At 39.0% G+C, this 15,256-nt stretch overlaps 1 protein-coding gene across 1 annotated transcript in view; it reads right to left on the bottom strand.

Annotated features, from left to right (window-relative positions):
• LOC113986036 (amyloid beta precursor protein binding family B member 1 interacting protein) overlaps positions 1–15,256 on the bottom strand; it is a 66,162-nt gene that overhangs the window by 27,851 nt on the left and 23,055 nt on the right. The window contains exons 5-7 of the mRNA XM_027717408.2: positions 11,881–11,958; positions 10,010–10,169; positions 6,290–6,411 (exon numbers count right to left, since the gene is read on the bottom strand). Of these exons, the coding sequence (XP_027573209.2) occupies positions 6,290–6,411; positions 10,010–10,169; positions 11,881–11,958 (360 nt within the window). The remainder of the gene's footprint in view (positions 1–6,289; positions 6,412–10,009; positions 10,170–11,880; positions 11,959–15,256) is intronic.

Below are 15,256 nucleotides of genomic sequence, written 5' to 3' on the forward strand. Positions count from 1 at the left end.
AAGCCTACCCTCCTTCATTTCTGTGCCAGAGGGCTGTGAAGCTTCAGCCACCCTCAGAGGACCCAGTGCCTATCCCCCTGCAAACAGGGAAGCACAGCACCTCATGCATATACTTAGCAGTAAAAATAAATTCACCCACTGTTAAACAGCAACAACAATTCTGCATCCATCTTTGTTGTACAGGTGGACAAACGGACAGCACTTGGACATACTTGCAAATTCTGGCAGTGGGAAGGTAGCTCAGGAGCATGCTAGGACTTGTGTGCTGGAGCACATGCAGTGGCTTTGCTCAACAGCAAGAGGGGCCAGACAAGCAGAGTCTGGCTGGCTGCAGATTGTAAGGCAGCTGCAAGTGAAGGAAGCAGGTAGAACAAGGATGCCATGCATCAAGCAGCATCTGGATCCATGGGCTTGAGGCCAAAATGATAACACTCAAAATTCTCACGTTCTATAATTTTTCAGTTTATCTGACTTTTTATCTCTCTCCATTTTTTCACGTCTCAAGACTATGAGAAGGGGACAATACATTTACATGCCTAGAACTCCACAACAAGTAAACTGCAACATAAATGCAAACATTACCAAAATAAAAGTGAGAAGTGTGTAAATGAAGGAACATGCCATTGCCACCATATAAGAAAGAAACAAACAAGCAGCAAATCTGCCCTGCCAGCATACCACATTTACAGCAACAAGGTCTATCTGATCTTCCACACAACCACATCTTCTTTTTCAAGCAGTGCTGTGAACAGCTGTCTGCCAAAACACAAGCCTCATAGCAGATGGTTTTTGGAGAGGCACCAGGAGAGGAAGGGGAAGAGGTCTGGATCTCAAAAACAGTTCTTTAAAAACTGCTTTCTTAAAAGTTCACATTAAGTCAGACGGGATATCAGAAACACAGCCACCTGCAATTTGGCATGTGCTGATGCCATGTCTAAGGTATGAGAAACTTGAACGTTCAGTACAATAGACAGTTATCCCAGGAAATGCAGTTGGCTTCAGACTGCCCGGATGTATTTTTAGTCCACAGCCGAAGGTAAGCAAACACTAAGGACACAGCTTTGCAACTACATCTGAAGACAGTATTCACAGTGGAAAAAATCCCAAGCCAGCTCAAAAAACCCACCACTTAAAAGTGTGTTCTCAGTATAACCTAGTGATGCCTGTCTATGCAGTCCAAAATCGTAGGTCTGACTGAGTGACAATGCTCCACTCATCCCTCTGGAAAAAAGATGCTGTTCTGAGCAGCTGCAGCCCAGTCCTCTGTGCACACGCAACAGGTCTTCTTGACAGGCAGCACTATCACAACCCTGCTGGCTTAATGTTAACACACCCACTCTGGCACTGATGAAGGTATGAAGAGAAATCTCAGAGAGCACTGTTAGGCTGGGTTGGACCTCCAGACTTTGGGATGGATTTGGAAAGTAGACGGACATGCAAGCTGTAAGTATTCTATAGATCATTATAAAGGCATAGTACAAATCCTAAAATACACAATGAAGATTTATCAAGGTAAGTACACCTTATCACTGTCTGAACAAGGCTTGGTTCATCAGCTTTACTACCGGTGGAAGAGCATTCATCTGGCTCAGTCAGCCTTCCATGCACTGATAATAAGAAAACAAAGCTCCTCTGACTACAACTGATTCACATTCAGGCATCTGGCATTTATTTAGCAGAAGCACAGACCACCCTGTACTGACATAATCAATCGTAAAGAGAAAGTTTGCAAAAATATCCACGCTGGATCTCTAACACCACAGCTTTTTCATTAGGGAAACAGGGCTCTGTCACCTAACCCAACGCTACACAGATGTACACTGTCATCTTTCACCTGTCAGCACACATTTCATTTGTTACTGATTACCTCCTTTACGTCTTTGCCCTGAAATCTGGAAGTACATGGTACTTATTTGTCAGTGGCTAAAAACCTGGGGAGCAGACTGTACACTGTACTTGTTTTATCACCGTGTGGTCTCCTATTTTTGATGAGAAGCATTCATCCTAGAGGAAGCAAACCACATGTGTCCAGAAGAGGTCATTTCAAGTCCAGTAGTCAAAGGTCATGATAAAAGGCAAGCTCTTTCCTGTGTGAGGACACCGCTGTGAAATGCATGTTTGGTTTGCCATGTCAGGTCATTAATGGGACAAAGATATGGCTACAGGGCAGCTTTCCACATATATCTACAGATTTGAGAATTAACTATTTCTTACATTCAAAAGATGAGTCTATGCATAAAATCTTTCCACTTAAGGCTACAGCCATCTCCTTTTGTGTGGAAAGGCAGGTAAAAAAAATCAGGCTGTATCTCTCTCCACTGTATAACCCTCAAACAGTGGAAGAAGAAAGTGTTTTCATTAGTTTCAAAAAACATCTATGGTGGCATGTAAGCAAACCAAACTTGGATCATGGTAGAAACAGTAGCCTTAACTACTGCGCTGATCATCGTTCACATCTCTATATTTATAAAAAAGCATTTCCTAAATGAAACAGCACCTCTCTCATACCTTTCACCCTTTTTCATACACAGCCTCATACAAATGGGAATACAGCAGCAACTACTTGTCAGTATATAGCAAAAAATAGGTGTTCCAAGAAAGTATGCTCCCCCTGCACCCCCTACTGCTTAGGCTGTATTTGTGCTTTCAAGCTACTGCAAGGTCCACAACAGCACAGATCAGACACTGTGCAGCAAACAAGGCAGCTGCTTCATACTCGTGACTACCTTCTTTGAGCAATGGGCTGCCTGTTTACACTCATCCAAACTGCACCCAAAATGAGGCAAGAACTGGCCAGTTCACATCCCCTTTCAGATAATTTCAACTGTGTACTGAATGCAGTATGGTTTGTGCAGAAAAAAAATAAACCAGAACATGGTCATACCTGCAACTCATATCATGATGTGTCCCCCCGAAAAGTGCACACTAAAAACATTAGAAGATACGTATAATTGCTCTGAAGATCACAAATGTAAATAAATATATGAAGCTAAAGGCCAAGTTCTTTGAAACCCCAAAAAAGAGATAGAGATTAACATTACTAAGCAATGGAAGTACAGCGAAAAACACTTCCCTGTTCTCACTTCTATTTCTTTGCACTTTTGCCAGCATACTCAATAATCAGGTTCCCTGCTACCCTTTTATGTTTCCTTCACTGGGTAACAGTGGAGACAAAATAAAAACCTTGACTCATAGGAAGTGGCCAAACTGGTGAAAAACAAAAGTATCACCTGCTGGATACTAGCCCAATTTCACTGACTTTAAAATAAATATTCAAGCATGAAACTCACTATAGGTGTCCAGTTATGAAAGACATTACGAGTTCTTACTCCACCTCCTTCTGATGCTGTTGAGAACTCTTGCTTTTCAGAAGAAATAAAATGTCAATTCAGTCATGGGTTCTCCATTGGAAGGTGTAGCTCTCACTTCTGGCTCACATATGAAGGAGCAGAAGCATAAAGTACTCACTGTATAGACTTCCAATAATTTTCATAAATACTGTCCCATTATAACAAAAAAAAAACAAAACCAAAAAACCCCACATGCACATGCTGTTTGACTGCACTGTTTGACTTTATCAAAAGAAAAACACAGGAAATCAAAGTTCATGCAAGAAAAAGTGAAATACAACGCTCTAAGACCAGCAATTTAGTCAGGAGTTTAAATTCAGCTACCCCTTAAAAATAGCTGTGTTTCCCCCATTTTCCTTTCTTTTAGAGTATCTTTTAGCTGAGAATTATTCTTTGAGCTTTTGAAAAGAGGTCTTTAAATCTGCCAACCTCTCCTTTCAAGACAAAAGCACAGCATCACTCAACCACATGGCAAAGCATCACCTTTCCCATGTGTTTTCTTTATTTGCCCATGCACCAGTACGTATTTTTGTTTCACTCTAGTCATAGACTTGTGATGCTCCATCTCTGTGGATGAGTCACTGAGACCAAGTTCCCTGCTGGGTAAGTTATATCACAGTGAGGAAAGGGCAAAAGTGTGCCTGTCTTCGTGGAAGAGGGGGACACCTAAGGATTGTGTTTTTTTCTACAATGTATTCCAAACACTTTAAAAAATATTTTAGAAACAAAGCTGAAGAGAAACATTAGAGAACACTGCATGACAATAATGATAAGTCTTCAAAAAAAGCCACTGGCATTAGCTGAGCAACATGTTCCTAGCATAGACACAGAGAATAAATCCTGCCTTTCAGAACCTCAGTTGCCTCTTAGAAAATGAAATGCATTTAACTAATTGTTGTTTAATCTATATCAGCTCTACAACTACTTCACAGAAAGAAACAATGAACATTGGCACAGGTCACAGACCTTCTCCAGAGGACCACCTGTTTCAGGAAGGCATCTGAACACCTTTATAATAAGATTTTTTTAAAGCACTTAATTGTGTCAAACCTCTGTAATGAAAATTTTGTATCACTGGTTTGTCTAAGAATGAATTGTAGGCACCTGTCCACCTTTGGAATTTGCCTCTTTTTTTCCCAGAAAAGTATCTGCGAGTTATAAAACCGTGAGATCTCCACAAACAACCTCCAACAGAACAAGCCCTAAATACAACCAACAAAGAATTCAACTGCTGCTGCACTGGCACCACTTGGTGTGTCAAAAAGCGCATTCTGCAATTTCTGTACTCCCAAAATGAGTTTATGAGGCAGCCTTGACTGAGCTAGGAGGAGGCTGAAAATACTGAGAATACAGTATCACACCACTAGATTTCAGTTTCCCATTGGTTACACTACAATTTCCACATGTAGTTAGTTAGGTAATAATAGACCCTGCCCTACCCCACCCCAGCTCAGCATTTCCCCTTGGTTTACCTTTTCAAGGACTTACTCCAGATCACGTATTTTACCATGTTTTACTATCTAGTGTGAGCTCTGTCTGTACAATACTGATTATTTTCTGCCACAAAGACAGTTTGCTGATATTACCTGTCTCACAGTGTTTGAATTTACTAAACCTGAGAGATGGTTAGACTTTATTACTGGCAAAATATTTCAACAGTATGACTGCTGCAACTACTCAGTTCCCTTAGACTGTTCATTTTAGAGCTTAGAAGAGGGGCTAAAGCTCAGTGACTGCAGACTGGTCCATATCCAGTTAGGATGGGAGAACAGAGTTACACTCTTGTTCTGGTTTTGGTTTAGGTCATGCTTATTTCTAAATTTCATTCCAATCAAAACGACCAGAATCCTCATCAAAGATTTACCTCCTGTGAGAGGTTTAGAGCCTTGCCCAAATAACATTACTAGTGTACAAATCAAACATGCATTGAACCCCTGCTGCTAGGTATGTCTATATGCATTAGAAAGTATGACACCTTGAGCCATCATGTATGTTTTAATTACAAACTTGGCTTTGCTGTTTCATATTAAAAATCAGCATCATTCCATGTACACTGCAGGATAAGTTTTCTTTGCCTGACTGTGGATACTTGTGTCAATGAAGGAAACTTCCTCTCCACAGGTTTTATTTGAAACATTGGCTCATTCTATAAAAAAATAACTTCCTAATGAGCAGCTTGGTGAGATTTGCTGCCAAATTATATATTTGACTCAATTTCTGGCAATACTGAATTGCTGATTTTTCTCTAGCTGCTCTCAGGAACCCAGATGCTCAGTCAGCTAACAGGAGACTGACAAGGGGAAAAGATCTTGTGCCCCAGAATCCATCAACCGTATGTGCTAGGGTGTTTGTAAATATGGTTTTGACTACAGAGCACAAGAAATACACGATTTGTATACACACCTATCCTCAATAATTTAATGCAATTCAGTGTGCAGACCCTCCACAAAGCTAGACACGAGTTACTGTTCACCCAATGCTTCTTCCCAGTATAAATGAAATCCAGATAAATTCTCTGTAGAACTCAGCATACTCTTCATGAGTTTCACATACAACTGGTAAAAAACGGACCTTAAAGGAAAGGCTGATTTTCATCAGTAGAAATAGTGGAGAAGCTGTAATAATGACAACGGCCAGATTTTTACGGCTGTGCCATCTCACCTCAGTTCTAAGAGCTGTGCCTAAGCAAAGGCTTGTGCTGGAGGTGAATTCTAGGCTTCGTTTTTTAACACTATAGATGGGACTCTAAAATAGCATCAGGAAAAAGTAGAAAACACTAATTTTCAAATCCTTGCATTCAACATTCTGGGGTTTTTTTGGTTGAAAATACAAGTTTTGCTTTCTCTGACAGAGCTGAAAGCAAATTATTAATGCAATAGGCAGCATGCAGACTAAATGACCTAAGTTTAGACTCTAATCCAAATACCATGTTAGCTTACCTGGGGATTTTTAAATAAAGCATATTTTTCCTTTTTCTCCAAAAACAGAATCTTATTCTCAGTGTCTCGAGTCCAGTCTGATAACACTGCAACAACATTTTCATGGTCTTCAAAAAACCTTTCTGGAGAGATAGAAAAGGTAATGTCAGACATTCAGACTCTTTCTCCCCTCTCCTGAGGCTGCAGAAATTCCTGTGTAAGAATGTAATCATTATCTGATGTTCACTCAGAGTTGGACTGTCCAGCTCTTTTCCACTAAACAGACAGGAGTAAAACCACATGAAATTGTGCATATGGAAGTGCAAAGCAGCTACAGAAGATGTCTTACGTAGCTGTGGCATGCTCCTGGACTCCTCCTGCATCTCTATGCTGTTGCTTCAAGATCACAAAGGATGGAAACAGTGACCCAGCAGCAGCAGATGGTTACACTCATGTCTTTCAACTTTTTTCAACTTTTTCATGTCTTTCAACTTTTTTCAAGCTCTCTGCTTTTGTTTGCTTTCTTTTTAAGGTTTGCAATATAATCAGGGAGGTACATATTCACTTTGGTGAATCAACTGAAACAAATGTAAAAATTTATTTCCTTGTCTTTTTACTTATTGGAACAAATGAAAAATTGCTTTTTGTCAGCAGGGAAGAATTCTATGCACTGAAAATAAAATGTTTGGTTTCAAGCAACTGTATTTAAAAACACAAATAGAAAAAGAGAGGAAATAGGAAGACAGACTGAGAGCTGATGTGAAGATATACTGGTTCACCCACCATCGCTGTAGTTAAAAACCTTACCAGGGGTGTGGGAGACCTAGTGTCAGTTCTATCCCTTCCTGATCTGCTCTGAACCCAGGTCCTCCACCCAGGAAAGCCACAGGGGTATGCTGAGGTTAGGTGGTTCTGATCTCTTCTTCTGCAGTTTCACTTATATAAAGTAGCTGAACAGTAATATAAACCCCCTTTCAAAGGAAAAGGAATTGAGTGTTATTTGACAGGTCATTTTGGAAGGACCCAGCCTGTACTCTTCTACAAATTCAGTACTGGGATAGGGAATTCACCCAGCTCCAATTTTCAGTATGATTTTGACAGTTCCCTGGGAACAGCTGTACTTCTATTTCAGTGATCTGATGATGACATCTTCCAATGGCCTAGGCTGGCCTAGTATAAGAGGAGATAACACAGCATACATTTTGTAGGCTTTCTTTAAAACTTCTTGTTACTTTTGACAAGAGTTCAGTACATCCCATCCAAACTAAATTTTGTGAATTAATTAAATTCACAGAATGGGATTAACTTCAGGACCAGTTCACAAGTAGATGGCAACTTTTAACAACATAAACAACACAACTCATTTAGCAACTCATAATTAAAAATAGAAATAAAAAGCACCATATAAAACCCAGGTAATGGTTTGAAGAGTAAATAGTACCTTATAGCCCATGATAGCCATAAAACAATTCTCAGATCATAACACACATTTTTGCCACATATACTTTTGTTTATTTATTTCCTGCACCAGGATTTTCTTGTATAAATGGTGTGATTTTACCATCCTCAGGAGGGTCTTTTTAACAATTGTTGTTACCAAAAAAGAAAAAAAAAGTCAAATCTGGATGCCTATTATAAGGCAAGAGTCTTTATTGTAAAATACATGCTGGTATGTACAGGCCAGTGTTATATTGACATCTCACTACTGAGATTATTTGCGATATTTAACATAATTAATCTAAAACCGTAGTTTATTTTATTTGCAATTATAGTCTTTCAAAATAACAGTATATATAAGACATCTTGTCAAAGATCTTGTGATATAAAATTAGCTTGGACCTTCGGATTAGCATGAAATACTTGCTGCTCAGATTTGCTTCTTAACGTAAATGTAATTTTATTCTTTTAAATGCCTGAAAAGCAGGCAGAAAGATGAACTGCAGAAAAGTCTGTCTTCATGCTGATAGTAATAAAGCTATCTAAAACAGCCTAGAAATATACTGACAAGAATAAAGAATAGTTCACATTGTTTTGATTTTGAACAAAATTAACTACATGTTGCTGTGCACTGGAAGCAGAAGAAAGAATAGTACCATTCCACTCATACTGAAATTCCCTTCTGCAAACAAAAAGGCTACATTCCCAGCAGATTTGGACCTGGTAATAGATGTCTGCATCAGGAGTTAATAGATTTTTCTTTTTTTTTCCTGAACCAGCTACAGGTTTATTTCCTTCAGTACTTTCCTTCTGTCCTGACTTTTAAAATGATTTTTATTCATTATGAGAGTAATTTCTTACTATACCAATACCTAACACTAACCCAAACCATGAAGCACTAGCTGGGACTAAAGTAACACAAGTAATTTTTATTTACCAAAAAAAAAATAATCTCACCATTAACCCAATGTTTGTATCATATAATCTCACCGATACCTTCAGTTTTAACTGCATGATGGGAAATCTAAAATGTCTATCCAGATTATGAAGAAACACAAGTCCATTCTTTTTAATGACTATGGAGATTCAGAAAACAATCTGTTTATGTGCTGTCATCCTAACACTCAGAGATGTTTGTCCAAGTCACACTAGACAAAACGGAGCAACTTTCTAAGACAGGAAAACACCAAAATTATTCAGTGACTTTTATGAGATTTCTAGGGTCAAATGACATTTGCAGTCTTTCCTTAGTTAAGATAAGCAGGTACAAAAGAATGCAGCATCATTATCTTAATCAAGTAGCAAGAACAGATTAGTAGTAAATACCTGTGCCAATCTTACAAGCAGATGAGTGTCTCCTTGCTCATGACCAGTCAGGCTTTTCCAGCTATTTTTAAATTTCTTTAAAAAAGCATGATTACAGCTGGGGCTCTTTTAAAGTGCAATATTGATATTTGACTTTATTTGTGCATTTTCACATCTCTGCTAAGGGACTGTAAACTAAGAACATTAAAGGCTGTTTGACCATTTCCCATTTCTCTAGGTCAAATGTGACCCTGAAAGAAAGTTGTGGCAATTTTCCTTTTCCTTTTGATGTCAATACCTACGCAGTCTGGACAATAAAAATATTCTGAAATAGTTCACAATTAGAGAATACTCCGATCTTAATCAAACGTTGAAGCCTTTTTCAAACAAGACTCATTATGTTGCACCAAACAATATGTAAGTTTTGCACACCTGTTTCCTAGGGACCTACAGGCCAGGTTAATTACTTCCTAAATAATAACTTAGCCTCAGCAGAGCTGCAGAGCCATCAGAGAGCAATATCCTGTTCACAGCCACACTTTAAGAAAACAACTATCACAAATGAAAAGCATTAGAAATTACTGATATGCTTCTCACAGAGTCTTGTTTAATTACAACATCTGTTTGGTCAGTATGTAACAGCCTGCTGACAGCACTCAAGCACTGCATCCTCTCTTCAAAGAGCAGAGTTGAGTACTGGTGTGTTTGGGCCTGCCACCACCTTGAAATTCACATGGCCCCTTCATTTTTTGTAAAATAGAATAGTGGAAATGGTGATGGGCAAGGAGCCTTCTGCAGTTCAGAGCACAGCTGAATGGACTCACTTCTAGAGCAAGAACAGCTCTATATATTCCTGCAGCATCCCTCAGCTTCGAGTCTGTGATGTTCCAACTCCAGGGGACACAGAGGTAGGAGAAATGTTATTACATTTTCAAGATTACCAACAGCATAGTATGCACCATATCTATTTGCTATATGCCATGTCACTACACCACTTACCAATCTGCAGCTCTGGGTACATTTCATACAGACACCAGTCAACGTTGCAGTCGCAGTGGGTTTTCTCAAAGAGATTGTCTAAAACATCCCGTGTCACCTGACGTTCATCCACCATCAGTGACTTTGTGCTGTTATCGTACATGTGCACCTTGATAACGAGCTGAGTAGAGTCACAGAAGAGTCAGTTAACTTCAGAAGCAAGAAAAAGGCTAGTCTGAATCTGCTAACACAGATAAGAAAGATTAAGGCTGAAGGTTATTACTGATTCAAAGGCACCCTGCGTCCCACAGCGAGCTTAGGGAATAGAACACCTTGGAAGTTTTCACATTACATTGCCACCAAAATAAAGACCTTTTCTCAAAAAAGAAAATTGAAGCTTCTCCTCTGCAAGACTTCAGGAAAGGTGAAATTGCTAGGGAGAAAAAGCAGAAGCTAATCTCTTCTTTACATCTACTACATGTGCAATTAAGGAAAATGCTTGATAGGGAAAGCAAGTACAAAAGGACGGAGTATTCTTAATGTAAGCTAGAAATGTGGAAAGCTTAGTTTTAAATGAGAAAAAGAGCGTGCACTTCTTTCAGAGGAACAACACAAGAAAATGTTGAAGTATGAAAAATGTGAAAAAACTGCAAATACATTATAAGGAAAGTACTTAAAATGCTCCATTAGTATTGAAAACAGTAGAATAATTCTCTACAGGGTCTGTACATGGAAACTGGAACCAAACTGGTGAATTGGGAGGACTTTTCCATATATTCCTGTTTAAATAGCTCCTTATTTTAAAATGTGCACATAAGAAGCAAAGTCTGCCCTCCTGAAGTCCAGGGCTGTGAGCTTGCTTTTCACTATCCTCCCTGGCCTCTGCTCTCCACTTTTGGTAAAAGAGAGAAGATTAGTTTTCTTGACAATTACTTAATCAATTTAGAATTCAGGAATGGTACAGTAATGTCATTATAGTGACACAGCCATAAGATTGAGCCCTACTGGGTGGGAAAAAAAATGGGGGGAGGGGAATCTCCCAAAGGAGAATTGGTAACATTGCAAGGAAAAGGGGATGACCAATGAGCAATCTTAATATTTAACAAAGGTCAAGAAAGCCAAAATTGGTGAAATCCTCCCAGTACATTCTCTCAGAAGTAGCATTTGTACATGAACATGAAGTGTTCTGTGGGAATCATCTCAAGTCTTGACAACCCCAAATTTATTGGATGCTTCAATTATTCTTGGAAGCCCTGCAGACTCTGATCTTCAGCACTTCTCATCTTCTGTTTGAGCAAGACTGAAAGGTCATGATTGTTTTTTCTTCACATCCATTTTTCAGGGTTACTGAACACCTGCAGCTCCTACTGAGTTCAGCTGGAACACTAGTTTAGGATGAGTGGGCATAATTACATGACACACTGCAGCAGTGTGCAGACACTGGCTGGAAGCTTTCTAATTTGTTGGTCTAAGATAATTTCTATTATCCTTGTACATAACTACACTGCTGTGAAAAGATTTAGCAAGAAGACCCTCATTAATTTAATAGGGTTTAGCTAAATCCACATCCACTACAGAAGTTTAATACTTCTGAAACTAGCACAGCATAAGTAAGCAACATTTTAATGTACATTCCACTTTCTCTAAAGTAACCTATCAGAAGTGTGCTTTGCCCCAGCATTAAAGAAAAAAAAAAAAAAAAAGGCACAGCTTTCCAAATCATCCTAAAAATAAGTCCCTCAGGTGGATGACAAGACAGTTCCAGAGAGTATCTTTACAGACAGAACATGAAAAAGCCTAGTCACTTGAATAAGAACTTTATTATTAAAAATTATGATAATAGATACTTAGCTAGTAGCTCTTATGGTAGCATTTACTATTTTAAGGCTCACCTTTTTAACTTTGGCTTCCTTCAGTTTCTCTAATGCAAGTTTAATCTTGTCAGCTTTGGCCCGTGCCTCTCGTTCTTCCTGAAAAGATACAAGATACTTGGTGTATTTCTTGTTAAGTAATGCAGCAATTTATGTTTACTTGAAAAGAGTTGTTTCTTGTTATTTATACCAAGAAGGTAAGGCTTGCCATGGGTAATTTCATAGATACAGGGAATTCCCAGCTTTCCTTGAGCTAATATCCTCCAGCCAACTTTGATTTACAAGTTCAGTGCTTCCTTTTGTTGCCCACTCATACAGTTCTTACATGATCTGTCCCTCAAAAGCTACAGGAATGCCTGAAAACTGGACTCTTCTATGTTTCTGCACGTATAACTGATACAAAACAGGAGGTGAAGGAAGACCCAGCCTAAATGAAAAAGCACTGTGGAAGCAGCTGCTTGGAAGAAAACTCACTTCTCAATAGGGTTAAGAGAACTAGAGTTTTTAGGATCTTACTAATAATTTGGCTTGGAATTATACGACTTATAACTTTATACTTTCTGTTAAGTACATTAATTTACTTGAATTATTTCACTTGCTACGAGCTCTTACTGCATGGATACTTACTGAGAGGAACAACTCCTTCAACTAGATGACATGGCTTTTTATTCTACTAATGGACCTATTTGTATTAACAGACACAGCTAGATAGTGCTCAAGTTCATTCCAGCTTTTGCTGAATGCTACAGTAAGATTCCCAAAAACCTCTGTATCACTCGGCTCTTTTTTTTAAAGAAGCTGTTATCAGTACCATGCCTCTCTCTTAATACCAGTGAGGTTTGTGATCCAAGAAGACTCTGGATCCCCAGCTGCTGAGAGTTTTAGGTATATATACCAAATGCCCGTGCCTACTGTTGCCTCTGTGCCTACTGTATTGGTTGTGACCATTTCTTTTTGCCATCTGTCTTCCAGAAATAGTCTCCAGTAACATACAGAGTTGGAAAAGCACATTTTGGACAGCAAGTAACTGTGGCTCCTGAGGCTGCCTTGGACTCTTGGTACTACTGAAGGACTCTGTTCCTTTCCAACTTTACATCCCTGCTGCCTCAACTGAAAACTGTCTCGTCTTTGTCTTCTTGCCTCTTTGCTAATTTTCACTGTCCCTGCTGCTCTCTCATACTTTCACAGTCTCCTTTGGTTTAAAGGGGTAGGACCAGCTATGGTGCTGACAGGCACCCAACTTCCAGTCAATGACTGTGGAAGAAAGTTCCTGCCCTGCTTCTACACAAGATTTTTCTCTGTTATCTTCAGCCTCCATTTTCTACACTACAGTCATAATTTTACTGGTCTTCACACTAGGAGAACTGATTGCAACTCATGGAAGATGCATTTTCAAGAAACTAGGCCTAACTAAGCATTGCCATCACTTCCCTGTTAGAGAGATATCATAGAATAATAGCAAAGAAAGAGCTAAGAAGGTTAACTTATTCATCTCAAGTTTTGAGGCAGGTTCAACCAAAACTAAAGTACTCCTAACTGATATCCCTTTTGCTGAATTAAACATCTTTTGCTTTATCACCATTTCAAACATGCTTCTTGTTGTCAAATTCTCCACTATCAACACCAGACAATCAGTTAAAAATAAATTTGGGGTTTTTTTCTACACAGGTATTGAAATTTACATTGCTACAGCTCAGCAATGCTTAACTTAAAGAATCCAAATAATCTTTTGTAGTTGAACAGAAGTTCTAGGGAAGGAAGAGCCTCTCACGCTGTGGCCCTCCCTTTATCACCCTTCTTCAGGAAGCAGAAAAAACATCTTAAGCAAAGTGGTTGAGTGGGGCATGGGCAGATTTTCTGATGAAAATTTTAGGCAGGTATAACTCAGGCTTCACCTGCATGTGACCTGTGTTGAACTGAGTTCACACATTGTACAAATCTGTGCACCAGATCCCTCACCTGAGAGCCTTCATGTTTTCATAAGCTTTGTCTGACTAAATGTAGAAAAAGAAAATAAGTTATCAGATGCAAAATTTTAGCACTGTTAGAGAAATGCTTTGACAAGCTACAAGTTTTTTTTTTCCTGCTACAGTATCATCACCACATTTTCTGGAATCTTTAAACAGAAGCATATAAAAGTCATACAAATAATGCCACAAAAAATGTAGAAGGCCTTATTTAGCTTAAAGACAGTTGTAAAAAGAAATGTCAGAATTGATGGAAATTTATGAGACACCTCTATGCTTCCCTGAAAGAAAGGCTGTACTTCTTAATTTTGGCACACTTAAAGGTTAGAGAACAGACTTAGTATCACAGTTGCATTGGGAATAACTAACACTATTCTTATTTGGCTACACCAACCAGAAGTGTTAGACAAAACTTCAGCCTTGATTGGCTCAAGAATCACTTTTCAAGAATCCTGCCTTACAGGAACATGGTTTTGATGATTCCATTTACAGCTGAGTTTCATTTTACTAAGCAGAAATGTCATGTCAAAGCAAATACTAACCAAGACAGTGAATATTAATTTGAGATCAATTCTTTCCATATTAATTTTAAATGGTTATTACCTCCATCATTCACACTGCAACCTGTGTAAGAGCCCTGTAGGCAATTCTGTGGACACTATGCCACAGTGGGTATGTCATCAGTATTTAAATACAACATGTATCATAAAATGAGGCAAAGGTTGCAGGAGAAAGCAGAATCAGTGCCCTAATGAGAAAATCATCTACTGCAGACATATTCCTTAGAAATGCTTCTACCACCTGCTCCCATCCTTCTCTGCCCCACTCCCTGTATCTGCAAAGAGATCTGACAATACCAGTAGATTTAACTTGGCACTGTTTCAGAGGAACATTTTAATTGAGGGAGAAGTGACTTTAGGCTACGTTTTTTCATATAGAATTCCAGTTGTGTTTAGCAAGTATATCCTCTTCTCACTCTGAAATCTTGTTTGACCCTCAGGCAATACAAGATGCCAGCTAACAGACATTTAGCTCAGTGCAACACTAATGGGAAAGAACTGCAGTTAATTTCACTGAGCTTTAGATCACAGCATCATAAAAACGCTGTTTGGAAGAGAGGTCTGAAGGCCCACAGCCAGTCTCCCTGCCCAAAGCAGCACTAGATCAGGTCAGCCATGATGTTCCTTTGCAAAGTTTGGAAAAACTTGAAAGACAGAGAATCTGTGATCACCAGATCACAGCGTTACACCACCATCTGAAATGGAAAAGGTTTTCCTAATGTCCTGTCTGAAACTACAAAGCTACAACTTGTACCTGTTACCTAACATTATCATAGAAGAATTTGGTTCCACCAGTTTGCATCTACCCTTCAGGTATTTTTAGGATGTCATTAGATCACTCCCCAGCCTCCTCTGTCAGATTAAACAAGC

The sequence above is a fragment of the Pipra filicauda genome, unplaced genomic scaffold (assembly GCF_003945595.2).
Source record: "Pipra filicauda isolate LSUMZ 115617 unplaced genomic scaffold, ASM394559v2 scaffold1_size10287979_pilon, whole genome shotgun sequence".
Lineage (NCBI taxonomy): Eukaryota > Metazoa > Chordata > Aves > Passeriformes > Pipridae > Pipra > Pipra filicauda.